This window comes from Polypterus senegalus, chromosome 3 (assembly GCF_016835505.1).
Source record: "Polypterus senegalus isolate Bchr_013 chromosome 3, ASM1683550v1, whole genome shotgun sequence".
In the NCBI taxonomy this organism is placed as follows: Eukaryota; Metazoa; Chordata; class Cladistia; order Polypteriformes; family Polypteridae; genus Polypterus; species Polypterus senegalus.
Genome location: NC_053156.1, coordinates 238,556,645 through 238,571,410, shown reverse-complemented (window position 1 = coordinate 238,571,410; position 14,766 = coordinate 238,556,645). Strand labels below are relative to the sequence as shown.

Below are 14,766 nucleotides of genomic sequence, written 5' to 3'. Positions count from 1 at the left end.
TTAGTGATACACTCTTCGAGACGATTTCTGAACGCTTGCATGACTCATTCAGCCATTTCAAGGGGAATAGTAGTGAATTCATGGCAAATAATGTCCTTGAGGGTTTTTAGGTCAGTGTGTGTATACGTTCGACTTGAATTAGCCCCACAAGAAGAAATCGCATGGAGCAAGATCAGACAAACGTGGAAGGACACCTGACATTGCTGAGCAGGTAGATCAGCTTCTCTGTAAACATGTCCACAAAACTTGCATGGACATCCGCACAGTATAAGCTGTTGCTCCATCCTGTTAAAACTCAGGCATCCACCACATCCATTTCTTCTTGGGGCTGCAAAAAGTTCTCCAGCATTTCAATGTAACATTCTGAAGTGATGGTGATCATTGCTCCACCCTCTTCAAAAAAGTAAGGGCCTACAATACCAAATTCTGTAAAGGCGCACCAAACTGTAACATGCTCACTGTGCAGGGGTCTCTGATGAAGTTTGTGAGGGTTGGTTTCAGCCCAATAGCGAAAGGTTTGTTTAATTACACAACCTTTCAAATGGAAATACGCATCATCAGAATGTTCATGAACAACTCTCTGCGGCTTTCCCAGTCTCCCTCAGTGACTTCCTGCGATACCATTATTTTATAAGAATGGAAATTAAGGTCTTCATGCAAAATCCTACTTAAAGATGTGTTAGAAATGCCCAAGGCAGAAGCATGTTTGCACGCTGAATGTCTAGGAGACTGCAAAATTGATGCCGTTACAGCTTGGATGATTTCAGCCGTTCGTACAGTCTAATGATGACTTGGAGATTTTCTGTTCAATGTTGTACCAGTCTGTCTAAATTTAGCTACCCACTGAAGAATTGTTTCCCGATTTGGGATGTCACCATTAGGAGGAAGTGCGATTCGAAGGCGTGTTTCTTAGTGATAATGGATTTGTTGTTTTTGAAGAACGCTTCGACAGAAAAAGCATGCAGTGCACCAGACCAAGGCATGTTGCCGACTGAAAACTACAAGGGATCGACTAACAAATGAACCCCACCCCAACCCACTCAGCTGCCTCTACCTCGCTCAATGAACTTGAGAAATGTGGTAGCTCATTTTGGCTCACTCTGTATAAGATACGAATACAAATGGGAGGTCTGAAACTTGAAAGTTGAACCTTATGAGAAGGACCTAGGAGTCATTGTGGACTCATCACTATCTACAACAAGATGGCATACAAGTGATTAAGATGGCCAGCAGGATGTAAGGTTATATATCATGATTTGCAGAGCACAAGTCAAGTGAAGTTATGCTCAACTTGTATACAGTAACTCACTGGTGAAACTTCTTCTGGAGTACAGTGTACGGTTTTGGACTTGGGAAGAGATTAAATGAGTTTCACCTTTTCAGTTTAGGTAAATGGGTATTAAGAGGCAACATTAACTAAGTTTTTAAAATTATGAAAGAAGTTAGTACAGTAGATCCCAGCTGTTACTTTAAAATAAATTATTCAACAAGATTAAGGGGAATGGATGCAAACTTGTTAAGGACTGATTTCTCACAAATGTTACAAAGTTTTTCTTCACACAAATAGAAATAGACACATTGAATAAATTACCATGCAGCGTGGTAGAGGTGGTACTTTAGGGACATTCATATTTCAATTTGATGTTATTTTGGACAGTCTAGGTGAATAGGAATAGCATGTTTGCTGGGCCAAATGGCCTGTTCTTGTCATAGCTGCTGTAATGTTTTAATGTTTGTGGAGAATCAGTCCCGGCACAGACAGGCAAACACTGATGGTTCAAAACCACACATGTTTATTTACAGTATTTACAATAAATAAAGTCCTACACACAACCCAGTGTCTCAATCACCAAACACCCTCAAGTCCGGGCCTTCCAAAAGTCCTGCCTTCACCGCCTCCACTCCTCTCCTCCGCCAGCACCTCTGGGTGTGGCGGAAATGCTGACGTCCAGGGCTCCTTACTTGTTCGGGTGCCCTCTGGCGGTGACCACGGGCCCCTATAGGGTTGAGCTTTCATGCTCCATTCCTGTGACTTCCACACCAACTAGGGCGGCTGCCCTCTCCTGGTCCGTCCAGGTGTCGTGACTGGGCATAGCCCCCAGCCGACCACCACAGTTCTAAAGTAATGTGCACACCTCTAACACCAGGAATTAATTATTTCATTTAATATGGAAATGGTTTTCAGTTGTCTTTATTTGTTCTACTGCTTTTTAATTCAATCGTCCATATATTGGAATAACAAACCAATTTTAGCTTTGTGTAGTGAGGAGCATATCCTCTCAGTATCTGGCAGAAGAAATGGAATAGACTTCAATAAGGCACCCATCCATTACTGTATACACTGACACAAAGCCCATTTACAGTTACAAGTTAAGCTAACACAGTTATCAAAGGGATGCAGGAAGGACAACTGCAGTACCCAGAGAAAACCTCGCACAGACTGAAAGAAAAAATACAAACACCATACAAACACTAACTGGGCTGTGATTTGAACTTGCACTCACCACTGCACTGCAATCCATATTAATACCAAGCTGTACTTCTATTATGTCTCATCATTGTGCTCTGATGTTCAAATAGACAATTGTCTACGTTCTACTTTCAGACCTTTAATTCAGAGTGTACTCTTTTAAGAGGCTGCAGTACTGTTCTTATATAACACAGAACAAAGCAGCTTTCGTTTGACATGATGATAAAATATATGGGATCCTCACTATTGATAGTAAAGCTATCATTACCATTCCCAGGAAAACTTGCCACTGAGAACAGATACTTTATACAGTATAGAGAATTAAGTATAAAATATAACGATCATTTCCTTAACCTAGGGAAATGCCTGTATACAGTACAATAGGAAACTACACTTTCCAGTCTGGTCATTTAGTTTTTCATTGCTAGGATTTCTACAATAGAAGTCAAAGGTCTAGAGCAGCAGACTAACTGGAGGACAAAACTTCCATGCAGCATAATTCAAAGCCCAGTCAATTACTAGTCTGAAACCATGAACAGTTATTTAGGGTAAAGATTAACATAATAGCACTTTATAAATGAAAAAAAAAAATTTGAAGTTTATTCCTTTTTCCTAATTAAGGGGTAAGTTATATAGGTTTATACGGTTATTATTATCCACAGAGTACAGTGGCATTTTTACTTGTGTTTGCAAATCAACAGGCAGCATGTCTCCACTTTACTGGCACATATGCTGTGAACACGACTTCAAACCACAAACTCTATATCTGAGATGGAAAGGTCTGAATAAGTTCCATAGCAGAGTTCACGCATGTTTGCTGGAATCATTTGGCAGTTTCTATAAGACAGCTATTTCTAAAAGTACTCCAACAAACATCAACTTTTTTAAAGCAATACGCTGATTTATGTGAACATTTTGGCTTTACATAATGCAGTTTATAAAGCTGACACTGCTTACTGGGTGTGGAAAGGAAAGTATTAGAGATTATGTAAAGGCTGAGATGGAATAGCTGATGAAACTGAAACATTTTAAGAACAATTTAAGCTGTAAATAAAAGAAAACATAGAAAATGAGATAAAAAAGTTAGTTAATAGTGACTAGAATTATTGGCGGCCAGTTTTATGAAAAACATCACCAGTGGATCCCAGACTCAAGGCTAGAAAGTAATATGGCTACTTCCAATGAAAAAGGCTTGGTTTTAAAAAATGGGCATAGACATTTGTCACACTGGACAGGAACCCATTTGTGGTATACCTAACACATTTGTGATTAAGGGCCAAATGTTTGGAGGCTGCAAACTGAGTTTAGCAGCAGCAAAATAGAGACAGTACACTGTTTAACTGAAGCAGCACCCGTGATAGGGGCCATGGGAGGGGACATCCACTTTCAACTTCAGTTTATAACTCAACCATTGACTGCTGCTTGGAGGACTCTAATAAAACCACTTTTTTCCCAGCTGGATGAACTTGTGAATAACAGATGGTAAACCTCTGGCCAGTAATTTAGACTGCAGTTTACGAGTTAACTTAGGAGACTGGACAGAAATTAGGACATTTGTTTGGGAATTGTGCCCTGTTTTAAAGGGTGCCTATGCTGCGGAGTGGTAATGGGGTCCTTGATTGCAGAACAAAGTTTAGTTGAACCATTAGATGGATTCCATGCTGGTATTGTTTCCATGCAACATTCAAATCTCTCTTTGTTTAAATATTGTTATAGGGTGAAATTCAAATGAAATTAAATATGTTTTCATGATTCTATAATATTTTTCATTTTGAATTCACCATCATTGGCCTGCTAACAAAACAAGAGTTGGCTGAGACCACTTCTTAAGCTACAGATCTGGAAAGAGTAGGGGCTCTTTTTGTGGCCCCTTCCTTTGCCTGCCTCATCAGAGAGTAGTCAGTCCAACACTGAATTTGCCTGCCAGGGAAAAATCATGCCTCTTATAGTATAGACAGTTGTTCCATGGGGATAAAATGGTGCTAATGTATAAAACAGCTTCAAAATTGCCTTGACTGGAGATCTATTTAACACTAGCATTACCAAAGCCTATGAAAAAACTTGTAATCTCAGGCCACCTTAAATTCATTTGCACCTCTCTGTCAGCGTCTTTTGTGTTGTAAATGTGTCGATCAACATGCCTTGCTGTGTCCCAAAATAAACGTTTTGAGTAGTGAGCTGCTCTTATTGTTACTATTATGCAATAAAAACATACATTTAATTTGACTCTGTAACAGCTGGTGTAAATGTATGGGACTTGTAAAGGTTATTTTTTTTATTATTCAGTTTTATTCTCTTGGTCGTGTTCACGCTCCTGTCACACCTTATGTAACTTTGTTTGATCTTATTCAGGAAAAGATCCCAGTCGCCCCACGAGAGAAAGACTTTCCGTGACTGTCATAAAGCTTATGAAACTGTTTCTGGACAAAGGCAGAAACATAACAACAGTTGCGTGGAGCTTCCACCTGCAGCTAAAGTCACTTCAGTACACATATACTTTGTGAGCATGCTCATGTTGATCAAACAAAGGAAGCTTTGTAGTTTACTTGTGACTTTACACTGTAGGAAGATACATAAATAAATCAAGGTAAATAACATTCAATCTGGCTTTTATATAAGTAACAAATAATAATATAGTAATAAATCTATACTAATAAAAGGCAAAGCCCTCACTCACTCACTCACTCACTCACTCACTCACTCATCACTAATTCTCCAACTTCCCGTGTAGGTAGAAGGCTGAAATTTGGCAGGCTCATTCCTTACAGCTTACTTACAAAAGTTGGGCAGGTTTCATTTCGAAATTCTACGCCTAATGGTCATAACTGGAAGGTATTTTTCTCCATTAACTGTAATGGAGTTGAGCTGGAAGGGCGGAGTTTCGTGTGACATCATCACGCCTCCCACGTAATCACGTGAACTGATTGTCAACGCAGTGCGTAGAAAACCAGGAAGACCTCCAAAAAGCGCTTAAGAAAACATGCATTATATAATTGAGAAGGCAGCGAAAAACAATAAGAAGCGAGCGAGTGACATATACTACCATATTCATGAGTGTTGCTGCCTCGGAAAGAAAGCAAGGTGTAAACCTAAACTTTAAATTAAGTTCATAGACAGGCTGCCGCTGGCGTTTCACATGCCCACAGGTAATGCGGGATACAAGTTTAATGAGAGGACGCAGGATATAAACGAGAGTTTTGATCACTTTGTAACTAAGTTAAAATTGTAGGTGAAGGGGTGTGCTTATGCAAATTCGAGACTGTGTTTGTGGGGGATTGACAGTTAAGGCGGGTGGGGGAGTCACGTCATCATCTCCCCTCCCATTCATCTAATTTCGGTCTGAGCTGAGCTCCGCGGCTAATGCCGTCTTCCGAAGCAACTTTGTCAGACTGCCACCAAATACTCACAGAAAAATCCACAAGTTAATACACACGCTGTCTCTATAGAGTTTCTCCACACTGAATCCTCCAGGCACTACTTACAAAAGGTCACATTGACAATCGTGTTACGTTATTTTTAAAATCTTTCCTTTTCTTAGCACAAGCACAGCTGAGAAGCTTCGATGCATGTGCTCCATAACGCGTTAAAAATAATGCATTTAATCACACTTTGCATTACAAGCAAAGGGAGCTTTTGTCAATGCATGATTTCCTGGTACTGTACACGATTACATTGATCAGCGCATCCCGATTCATTTTACCCTCGCACCACCTTAGTTTGAGAAGAAGTCTGAAAAAAAATGAGGTTAACACAGAAAAACAGATCACCAATTCAAGCTTTATGAATAATCGATTAAGCCATCAATAATTGTTTTGGTAAAGCCATCCTCCTTCCATTTTATAATTTTTCCGCCAATAGCCATGATTAAATGAGCGGTAAATAAAGTAAGAGCAAAGCGAGGGTGACTTATTTAGGCAGGCATATATATGACAGCAACACTCATGACAATGTCAATCATGTTACGTTATTATTAAAATGTTTCCTTTTCTTTTTCATTACTTCTTTAACACACTACTTCTCCGCTGCGAGACGCGGGGATTTTGCTATATATATAATATATGAATGACCTCCAAAGAGCGCTGAGACTTTTGATATCATGAACGTGTCTGCAAAACTGTGGTCTCCTGCCCAGCAAAAGTCGAGCAGCCAGCGCGTGCATAGCTGTGCCGGCCTTTGAGGCTGACTGCGCTTCTGCCTTAAGTCAAAGTGAGCACTTTTAATTTTTTTCATCCTCCCCCTGCGCTATAGCCCAGACAAGTGCAAACACGGGACCCCTTTTATACACCACGGCAAAATAATATTAAGGCGATTCACACTTTCTTTTGCACGTATACGATTATGAGGTCGTCAGCTCGGATTATGAATTCACGCACACGAGTGCAGGACTGACAGTGCCATCACAGCCGATTAATGGCGGGGACGTCTCACCAGTCTACACAAGACCCACCACGACTGTCCCCAAAAGCCGATCATACCGTCAGCGAACACATCTCTCTATACTATATAAAAGAAAAAGGCAATTTTCCTTTCTTTACACCTTTTTTCCTTTTATCCCAAACCAAAGCCTTTCTCTCTTAACACTGCAGAGGACACAAAACTAATTTTCTTTAATTGCCGGTAAGGCACATTACCAGAGGCACAAATTTGAGCGTTCACATAGAAAATGTAATTTCTATACCACAGCCGTCGTGTAGCGCCTTTCAAAAGGGATCTACTACCGAGAGATGATCCATACACATTTTAGCTGCTGTTAGTTACTTACCTGTTGTGTTACACCGTCTTTAAAATGTAGTTTACCCAAACCACTCCAGTAGTGCTCAATGTACCTGTACTTCTTAAAACGTTAATGTTTTACTGTTTAATAACTTATAGACTATATTTTATTATTTTTCCCTTGCACTCAGTGACCAAAGCTATACACACACATATAGACACATACAAACATACACACAAGTATATCTATGTGTATATATATATACACACATACATACATACATACATACACACATATATATAATTTGTGTGTGTATGTATGTATGTATGTATATATATGTATAGTATATATATATATATATATATATATATATATATATATATATATATATATATATATATATATATATATATATATATATATATATATGTGTATATGTAGATATGTATATAGATATGTAGATATGAAGATATGTATGTGTATATATATGTATGTATGTGTGTGTGTGTGTTTGTGTGTGTGTGTGTGTGTGTATATATATGACAGCAGCAATCCAAGCTGTGAGAAAACACTAAAAAGGAGGCGTGTCAGACGTCGTGGTACATTTTCTGATGCAGCTAGACAAAAAAAACTTTGTGACGCTGCCAAATACACAAAACAATTACTTTGACAATCATGTTACATTATTTTTAAAATGTTTCCTTTTCTTTTCATAACTTCTTTAACACATGACATCGCATGAAGCGGTATTTTGCTATATATATATATATATCACAGCGACACTCATAACAGTGACAAAACAATTACATTCACAATCATGTTACGTTATTTTCAAAATGTTTCCTTTTCTTTCTCTTTCCTTCTTTAACACACTACTTCTCGCTGCTGCGGGTATATATATATATATATATATATATATATATATATATATATATATATATATATATATATATATATATATATATATATATATATAGATAGATAGATAGATAGATAGATAGATAGATAGATAGATAGATAGATAGATATGAAAACAACATATATATATATATATAGATAGATATGAGAACAACATATATATATATATATATATATAGATAGATATGAGAACAACATATATATATATATATAGATAGATAGATAGATATGAGAACAACACTCATATCAATGACAAAACAATTACATTAACAATCAAGTTACGTTGTTTTTCAAATTTTTCCTTTTCTTTTTCGTACCTTCTTTAACACACTACTTCTCCGCTGCGAAGCGCGGGTATTCTGCTATATATATATATATTCCAGCAACACTCATGACAATGACAAAACAATTACATTGTCAATCATGTTACGTTATTATTAAAATGTTTCCTTTTCTTTTTACTTCTCCGCTGCCAATCGCAGGTATTTTGCTATATATATATATATAATATAAATAGATAGATATGACAACAACACTCATATCAATGACAAAACAATTACATTAACAATCCTCTTACGTTATTTTTAAAATGTTTGCTTTTCTTTTTCATAACTTCTTTAACACACTACTTCTCCGCTGCGAAGCGCGGGTATTCTGCTAGTATTATTATATAAAGACCATCACAAAACATAATCACAAACTGGACTTTGCACGATACCTTGACAAGCTCTGTAAGCCGTGAAGTTTCATTGAAGGACAGGTGTGGGGCAGACTGACTGGCAGGATGACGCCCGACCTCTTGCTACATACAAACGGTGCCATCTTTCACCTTTATGCCTGGTGCAGCTGCGTTGTTCTTATATGTGAGTGGACGTTCCTTGCGGGGAGGGCTTCTGTTCTCTTTCTCTGATGTAGAACCCTCATCCTCATCTGAGTTCACCTTTGTTATCGCACGTCTTTATTTGAAAACAGCAGTATCAGATCAGGGGAAGTGTGAATGCGACTGAGGGAATAAAACTGAATAAAAAAAAAAAAAAGAAACTCTAACCTTTACCAGTACCATACATTTATACCGGCTGTTACAGATACAAATTAAATGTATGTTTTTATTGTATAATAGTAACAATAAGAGCAGCTCACTACTCAAAATGTTTATTTTTGGGACACAGCAAGGCTTGAACCTATGACCTCTTAATTATGAGTCAGCAGTTCTTACCGGTTATAGTCTTGAATAAAAGCACACTTATTTTGTTATACTTGTACCTATTATGAAAGTGCTTATTTGATATTTGGATTTCAGTCTTCACACATTATACACATCATGTCAAAATTTTGTTGTTAGTACTAAAACATGAAAAAAGTTTGTCATTTAGGTTTGTGTTCAACATTTCTTGCATTTCCTGTCATCCTATACTTAACATATATCTTTTTAGTAATGGAACATACATGAAATGCATGTGTTCCAAATAACGATATATTATTTACCCTATACAGCTCCAGGTACCTCACTCTGAGATAAACAAGGCTTGAGCTGGGAGAGCTTTTTGCCCTTCCTGCAGCGGTGGGGGGATGGAATAGCAGGCTGCTTTTGCGTATAAACACATTTACAAAACAAAAGACGCTGATGGAGAGGTGTGAATAAATTTAAGGTGGGCCGGGATTACGAGTTTTTTCATAGGCTTTGGTAATGCTAGTGTTAACTGCTTTATACTATAAGGAGAATGATGTAAAACAGATGTTGGTACATACTCAGAATGAGTATGCACAATTTTGCCTGGGCTTATGGTTATTTCCATCATACAGGTGGTAAGGTTAATTTGTAAAACACTGAAAACCCAAATAATGTCACCAAAAGACACGGTTCTTGGAATTCATCTATTTTTCAAGGAATAAAAAATGCTGTCATTTTGAATTTTCAGAGAACATTCTTTTTATAGCTCAGCTTCCTTTGACACAAATCTGAAATGTAAACTTTACATTCTTTTGCAGGTATCTTCATTTCAATCAGATTGAAAGTTTAGAGCCTGAATCCTTTTCATACTTGCCAAAGCTTGAAAGACTGTAAGTTTTTTCTTGTTATAAAATATTTCAGTGTTTCATTACTGGGAATTTCAAAAGATTATACAAGATTTGCTAATTTGTTAGAGATATTTTATCATGTGTTGAATTTATATACATGGTACTAATTCAAAAGATTACACTATCTGAACACATTTTAAAAATTCACTTCAGAACATAGGCCCATCAGTTATTTTGATATTGTATTATGGTTTCATAGTAATAATGCTTTATGCTTACAGAGTTTGGAGTCATGGAGGAAATGGAAACAATTCTGGCTAAAATGTACAACATAATATATTAACTGTGAATGATAAGCCATTTCAGTGAAACTGTATTTCATTATTATAAATGTGATTACTTAATTGAGTGCCTACATTTTCTAACACAGAATGTGTAAAAAGCCTTGGTACATCTAAAAGAAATACAGTAGACCTGTGTCTTCAAGCAAGAAATCCCCATTTACAAGTCTTAGATTCATGTACAAATATCAGCCATAATTTGGAACAGTTTAGTGAACAGGGATTGGCAAACTAATTGACTGAATGATCTGCTTTTGTTAACTCTTTTTGGCAAAGCAAGTAAAAAGATTGATAGTATAATTCATCATGTTATATGCTATATTTTATAGCTGAACCAAATAGTTACTATCTATAAATCAGTACTCCAGTATATCAAAACTTTCACTGTTAAATTTTCTTGACTTCTCACTGTTAAATTACCACAAAGTGTATATACTACAGGTTGACATTCAAAAATCCGGCAACTTCTGGACCTGAGGAGTGCCGGATTTTGGATGGTTATATATGCTGTATATATTTAACAGACAATGACTACCTGTACAGTCCTTTAAAGAAAGAAAATACTAAATGAAAAGCAAATAGTTTGTACAGACATGGCGTTACCAAGTTTATTTAGCACTTTCACTTTCTCTGCGATCGACAGTGCAAGATGTTTACGTTTTACACTGCCTCTTTTCTTTGCTGAATCTATAATGGGGCAATACAGCAGCAAATATATGATAAGATGAGAAGGAATGAGCAGGAATGCCTGTTAGCGGGTGCAAACAAAACCCAACAACTGATTATCGACTACAGTGCCATCAAAACATACAGAAAATAGTGGCACGCCAACGTTGTAAATTTGAAATTTCGCTCCAAAATCCATGCCGGAAATCTGAAGGAACCGGATTATCGATGACTGGATTTTTGAATGTCAACTTGTATATGAAAACATGTGACTTCTACACTGATTATACTGTAGTAACTGTGCTTTGTACCAGTATTAATAAGAGTACTTTTTCTTTGTTCAACAGGTTTTTGCACAACAACCGGATTACTCATGTTGAGTTGGGGACTTTTTCACAGTTACAGTCAATGAAAAGACTGTAAGTAATCTGGGTTATTTTGTAAACTGTTATGGTTTTGTACCTTCTTATGATAGTGGAGAACACAACATTAACATCATATTTTCAAATCCTGCTTAATTTATTTGAGGGAAAGAAGATGCCTATCCTGGCAGCATTGATTGCAAAACAGAAAGCAGCCGCGGGTAATACACCCAGAGCCACACCAAACTGCTGTTTACCTAATTGGAGGGAAAAACAGTTACATGAGAACATAAATACTCAACCCAGAAAACCACAGAGTGCAAGATGTGAACCCAGGGTTCTGGATCTGTGAAGTAGCAGTGCAATCCTGTGTACTAACACTACCATGTTATCTATGCTAAAAGTCATTTCTTCTGAATAACAGTAATCCATGATACCCTGGAACATTGAATCATACATTATATTCTACAGTCCTAGTACATATTATTGTCTGTTTACAAATAAATTTCCTTCTTATTTTACGAGGCAGTATAGTATTGCATTAGAAAACTGCTGCAGTACTACAACTACACAATAATTTATGAAACAGATTCATGTAGCTTTGTTTCAGTTTATAATATGGGAACCCATCCCCCATCCTTCCATCCAATTTATGAATTGACACAATTTAATACATGGACACCAGGAGCTGTTACCTAATTTGGCAGCTTTATAACTAAGGTACCGAGGTGTAGGGCACACTCATGAAAACTCCCACAATCCAATACAGGTCAATTTAGAGTCACCCATCAAGCTAAATGCATGTCTGAGGTGTATGGTGGAAAAGTACCCAGAGATTTCCCAGCCACACCTTTGGAGAAACTCTTCACAGACAGCGAGAGTGTGGGACTCAAATACTGTATGAACACTAATCACTAGTCACTACTCTATCATATTACCTTATTATAGGATAAATACATAGAAAATTTATAATTGGCTTGTTTGTGTGATATAAAACAGTTATTATATAATCTTCAGAAAAAATCATGATGTGTTAATACAGTATATCAATAGAGGGAAGATGTAGAAGAAGTGGGAATTCCATTTTGCATTTGTTGATATGAGTAAATGAATAACAAATGATAATCTGTATAAAACACATTAAAAATAAATGATTGAATTACATTAAAATTGGATTCAAATTTTAATTTCTATATATTAAATCAATAATAAAAATTAAAACAAGAATTACTGAATTTGAGACTTATGACCTCATGCATGTTCTTTTGTAGACATTTTTTCTTATGACAATAGGTTCTCCACATTAATGAACAATCTCTCTTTCTAAGGACATTTTGGCTTTTAAATTCAAATTTTATCACCAAATTTCCAGATGATTTTCTTTCTCAATATTGCCTCTTTTTAAATTGGAATATGTTGGCAAACATCACACAAAATAAATTAATACAAACAATTGAAATTATTAGCATTTTTCTTTCCTTATGATACTACATCTATACTGTAACTACTGTGACTTGAATGTGAAATAAAACATTCATCTTGTTAATACTACAGCACTAAAAAGGTTACATAAACGATGTTTGTTAAATTAGTTGCCATATCTGTACAATATATTAATTAAGTATCCAGCCTGAATTCCTTTAATAAAATAGAAAACAAAAAAAAGCTAAGGTAGTAATAAAACTAATCACATAATCCAATCACTCTATTTACTTAATTGTTAACATACTAAGAGCACGCTGGCAGTTATTAATTATTTTGGTTCATGCACTTCATTTGTTGTCTGTCTTACTTTTAGCCGATTGGACTCTAATGCTTTGAACTGTGACTGTGACCTTCTCTGGCTCGCTGACCTACTGAAGCAATATGCGGAGTCTGGAAATGCACAGGCTGCAGCTACCTGTGAATACCCCAGGAGACTGCAAGGGAGATCAGTTGCCACTTTGACAGCTGAGGAGCTGAACTGTGGTAAGGCCTTTTATCACCAGCACGACCATCTCCAATCTGGGCTTGTAGCAGATTTACAATGATATCTGTTATTTCATGCAGATGTCAGTAGTGACAGAACAGTCACAGAAACTGTGAGAGAAAGTATAGAGAGAAAGTGATTAAAATATGAATACTAGAAACAAAAAAGGGATTATCTTGATTTGTACAACGGAGAAAAAACAAGGAATACCCATTGCTAGATTATTCGATGGACTAGTGATTCTTATTTTATCCATCTGACGCTACAGCGTAATTATTACAGTCATCCGTATATCAGTTACTGAATTCAAGAGGCCTCACTCAGAAGCAGGAAGAGCTTGGGAAACTAGCTCATGGAATATTTTGAGAGGATTGTCTGTTTTTTCAGATGTGAGAATGTTTTTGGGAAATACAGGAGAATTACACATCAAATGAAGGCCATGTGTGCTATATTTAATTATCTTTGCTGTTTTAAAACTGCAAATACTTTTTAATAGTGCAAATTTATTTCTTTTTTCTCAGCTCCTCATTTGATCAGAAGCTTTTTTAACAACAAGTAATCTTGTAGTTGTGCTTAAACAATGTAATTACTTCCTAGCCACATATACCTTTCATCTACAATAGAGATACCTTGGAAAAGATTATTTTACTTAATTTACAATTAGCTTTGCCATTGGGCAAATAGAAAATGACACCATTAAATTAGGGGTCATTGTAGCTGCAATGCTGTTTCCTAGTTATTAGATCCTTTGTGCACTTTTTTGCTGGGTTGTATTAATATGACTACTAATATTAGTGAACATTTTCTTCAACCAACTACAGTTGAAAGAAGTTTAGACCAAATTTCTCAGGAGAGAGTTTGAGTGTAAGGCTATGGATGTCCCCTTGTGAAAGGCAGGTTTCACTAAATTGCCCTTTGCAACTAGAATTTTGCTTTTTGACTTAGATAAGAATTGTTTCTATATATTACTTGTGCAGAATATCATTAAAAGGAGGCACGGATATATTATAAAAATTCTGAGACATTTATCTTTATGCATCTTTATCTTGGAGCTGGTTCTCCCCTAATGAAACCATCAGTCCATCTTCCAGTTTTATTTTTAACTATATATTGGGGCAACAGGTAAAACCTTGCTCAGAAAGCATCCCAGTTTGCCACTACAGACCTCAGCCTATCTATTCTCCTCTGCTGAAGGAATATCTCTTTGTAAAATGAAAATCTATAAACAGGCTTAAAATGTGATGCGACTTCCTCACTATAAAGAACAGTGGTTAGCAGCAATAGGAAAAGAAAGCAACACTTTGCAA

The 14,766-nt window shown here is 36.5% G+C and overlaps 1 protein-coding gene across 2 annotated transcripts in view; it reads left to right on the top strand.

Annotated features, from left to right (window-relative positions):
• The window catches only part of LOC120526008 (peroxidasin), a 221,394-nt gene that overhangs the window by 137,084 nt on the left and 69,544 nt on the right, over nucleotides 1-14,766 (top strand). For both annotated transcript variants that reach the window (XM_039748810.1, XM_039748809.1), the window contains 3 exons: nucleotides 10,092-10,163; nucleotides 11,476-11,547; nucleotides 13,289-13,458. In XM_039748810.1, coding sequence (XP_039604744.1) covers nucleotides 10,092-10,163; nucleotides 11,476-11,547; nucleotides 13,289-13,458 — 314 coding nt within the window. The remainder of the gene's footprint in view (nucleotides 1-10,091; nucleotides 10,164-11,475; nucleotides 11,548-13,288; nucleotides 13,459-14,766) is intronic.